Below are 3,648 nucleotides of genomic sequence, written 5' to 3'. Positions count from 1 at the left end.
GATTTCTAAAACCGGTGAACACATGCTAATCAAAGAATGGAAAAAATGTATGGACAGTCGTAAGGAGGTTCTTGGAAGCAAAAGGAAGCGAAGAGCAAGAATTGAAGACAGGATGATCTCCATTCTCCATAATGGAGAGTCAGGGCCTATATTGTTTTATGCTATTTTACCTTAAAGAGGGTATTTAGATCCTACCTAATACTGATGATCATGTGCTAATAACAATTAAGTTGGGTTGGTTCGATGACTATGAGGATGATGATCGTATGACTTGTTATTAATAACGAGTAGAAGTTGTATGATGATGATTAGTAGGATTTGTTATTATGATGATGCATGATGCGAGCATGAAGAGTTATTATATAACAGTGGGTGAAATGAACATGGATTGGATTGAAGTGAAGGCAACATGTGGCGCATGTCGAAAATAACACTAATCCTAACTTGATCAAGTTAGGATTAGTGTTATTTTCGACATGCGCCACATGTTGCCTTCACTTCAATCTAAGCCATGTTTAGGCATAGCAGTAGCATTGGTAAACCAAGCACGGAGATAAGAGAGGACACTTCTCTCTATTAGCTAGCTAACACCCTAAATTAACCCCCCAAAACCCCCTAAACCACCATCTTTCAAAAAAAAACTTCAGCTCCTGCCAGCTGCTAACGCGTGGATGCCTTTTGGTCCCGGTTGGTGCTATCAACCGGGACCAAAGGCCCTCTTGCCTAGGCTCGCCACAGCGACCACGTGGAGACCCATCTGTCCCGGTTTGTGTAAGAACCGGGACTAAAGGTATAGGGCTTTAGTACCGACCCTTTAGTCCCGGTTCTCCAACCGGGACAAATGGGCCTTACGAACCGGGACAAATGGCCCTTTTTCTATTAGTGCAAGGCGCCAGAATTGCATGACAGGTTGTCCCCATCCATGATGGCTTTCACTAGTGTCCCCAATCATCGGAGCGTGCGGGTTCACCGGGTCCCAAGGGAGCTCCTTCATCATCATCACAACAAAGACTCTAGACCAGATGTAGATCCCGCGATTAGAGATCAAACGGATTTGAAGTCGTTCCATGGGCTCATACCAGGAACATTAAACCTACCTCTCGAACAGATTACCATGGTATTGATTTTTTAGGAGGGAGATAGTTTTTTTCACGAATTCTGTAACTTTGAGGCAGTCGGTTTTGAGATGGTTTACAACGACTTGATAGGACGATAGCACCGCACACGGTTCATGGCCATCCCAAACTATACTCTTCTTTTTTTGCGTTGAAAACAGGATTACAATCTGCAGCTAAAAGAACTGCTACATCACTTGGTAAAGCTACTGGGATCCAATGGCATCATCACCGTGTGTGCATCATTCGGCTTGATATCACCAGGGACTTAGTATAATAAGCTCGATAATGCAAATTGTTAACATACTGGCCTAAATTGGATGTAGACAGAGATATGAACAAGAACTCACCTGCCTCCAAATCCAAAAGAAAAAAACTGCTTGTTGTGACACGGCAGGACTAGTTTCTACCTCTATCTCTATATAGGTTTGCTTGAGATCCAAGTCACAGTGTAGAACAGAATATGCATAGCCCACGACAAGATCAATACATATTCGCCGGCCGTATTCATCTTCTCGTACAGAAGCTCCAGGGAGTAGCCGAGCTTGCGGCGATGGCTGCAGGAGCCTACCATAGCTCGTCAGCTAATTCGACGATCATGGACCTTTTCTACGCCCTCCTTCTCACCATAGTCATCTTAGGCACCGCCCTGGCCCTCTTCTTGCCGGCTGCCAACTATGACCCGAAGCCCCGGCTGTTCATCCGACTGGTCGAGGTCCAGGGGCTGGACCCGTGCATCCCGGAGACCGAGGTGCGTTCCCCGACCTTCGAGCTGGCCGTGGACGTCGGCCGGGTGTCGGAAAGCAGGCGGGGGCCCTGCGCCGGAGGTGGCGACGCGATGCTGCGGGTCTCGTACCGCGGGAAGATCCTGGCGTGGGGCGGCGTTCCGCGGTTCTGCGTCGACGGCAGGTGCCTGCAGGGGCCGAGCGCCAGCGTGGCGACCGTGGTGGCCACGGCGGAGGGGCTTGTGTTGCAGCAGGAGCTGCGGAACAAGATATGCGCCGAAACCTATGCTCTCGGGAGGGCCGAGTTCGACGTGGAAGGGAGCGTTCCTGGACTGGGCCACCTCCGCTGCAAGACGTACCTGTTCCAAGGCGACCAGACGGATGCGCTGCCTCCGTGCTCCTTTCACAAAGACCCCGAGGAGGGCACGTGGTGAAGGTTATTTTTAGGTAAACGTTTGGAGCCGGCAGTCCGGCCGTCTCGCGCGAGACGCGTATACATGGTAGGGCCCACGCACGAAACAACTCACCGCTGGCCACACAAACCTTATCCCCACCTCGTGAGTATCTAATCCAGTTCATCCCCGCCACCGTTCCCTCTCTGAGTCCAAAATACCAGCGCCAGCGACTGCACTTTTGAGGACGCCAGAGCTGATGCAAGCGGGAGCTGCGTCCATGGATGTGAAACTGCATCCTCTTCTCCCCCGACGGCTGGAGCGGCGAGCGGCAACCATGGATGGCAGGAGCTGCAACCCGCTTTCGTGGGAGCTACAACCGGCGTCCATGGGAGCTGCAGCCGAAACGCGAGCTGCAACCATGGATGGCGGGGAGTTGCAATCGGGCCTCCGGGGGAGCTGCATGCGGTGAACGGTGACTTTTCTTTTCGCTGGAACACGAGCGCTACAACCGTTTTTCTTTCTTGCTGGTACCGGCGGTGATTTTTGCTGGAAACGGCTACAGATTTTGCTGCATTCATACACGGCCGAGCCGCGTCCCGTGACGACGGTGACCTATTTTTGCTACAACTGTTGTAGTTTTTGCTACGTCTGTGGATGATTTTCGCTACATCCTTTTTTCATGGTGAACCTGTAGGCTCGACGGCGGCGACCTATTTTTGCTACAACCTCTGTACTCTTTTCACCGTGGACCTGCAGGCTCGACGGCGATTAGCGGCGGGTGGGGGTGGCTGGCAAGCACGGGCGGCACGGGGTTGACCGGCGAGCACGGGGGCGAGCACAGGCGGCCGGCGAGTCAGGCGCGAGCGCAGGCGGCTCGGGTGTGGCCGGCAAGCACGGGCGAAGAGAGCATGGAAGGTCCGATCCAACAGCTGTATATACGCGAATCGGACGGCTGCGCGCTGACCGGCCCAAATTTGGGCCGGTGCGCCGGCGCCTATCGATGCCTTATTTTTAGCGTCTTCTTTTCCTGTATTTAAGGATCTTATATACTTTATTATTTATGTATATACTTTGTAATGCCATATATATATATATGAGTTAAAAGCACCGGGAGTCCTACACCTTGTCCGAGATGTGATGATTTAGTCCTAGAACCTGCAAAATGACCCTATCCAGTCCCACAACTTGCATTAGATGTGCAACTTTGGTCCTGGACCAATAACAGCGCGACAAGTGGACTCCTGGGCCCGAGCCCGTCAGCGCGCATTTTTTGCAAATAGCCCCCTGCCTTTCCTTGAAATCAACCCGAGAAGTTGAGGATCCCTGTCTGTTTTCAGCCAAGCTGTTCCACACTGATCCAGTGTTGAAACAAACATGCTGAGCACACTGCACTTGCAATCCTTTCTGACTCGC

General features: G+C 51.6%; 1 protein-coding gene across 1 annotated transcript; it reads left to right on the top strand.

Annotated features, from left to right (window-relative positions):
- The first annotated feature begins 1,438 nt into the window (after positions 1–1,438).
- Positions 1,439–3,340, top strand: LOC123125081 (uncharacterized). Its single transcript, XM_044545615.1, has 2 exons — positions 1,439–2,707; positions 2,992–3,340. Exon 1 carries the CDS (start codon positions 1,579–1,581, stop codon positions 2,272–2,274), a length of 696 nt encoding a protein of 231 aa, XP_044401550.1. The 5' UTR covers positions 1,439–1,578; the 3' UTR covers positions 2,275–2,707; positions 2,992–3,340.
- Positions 3,341–3,648: the final 308 nt, after the last annotated feature.

This window comes from Triticum aestivum, chromosome 5D, assembly GCF_018294505.1.
Source record: "Triticum aestivum cultivar Chinese Spring chromosome 5D, IWGSC CS RefSeq v2.1, whole genome shotgun sequence".
NCBI lineage: Eukaryota > Viridiplantae > Streptophyta > Magnoliopsida > Poales > Poaceae > Triticum > Triticum aestivum.
Note: the sequence above shows the minus strand (reverse complement) of the source record. Positions and strands in the feature narration are given on the sequence as shown.

Bases quoted from the DNA above. Each gene is read 5' to 3' on its own strand.
- LOC123125081 (XM_044545615.1), top strand. From the start codon at position 1,579: ATGCATAGCCCACGACAAGATCAATACATATTCGCCGGCCGTATTCAT.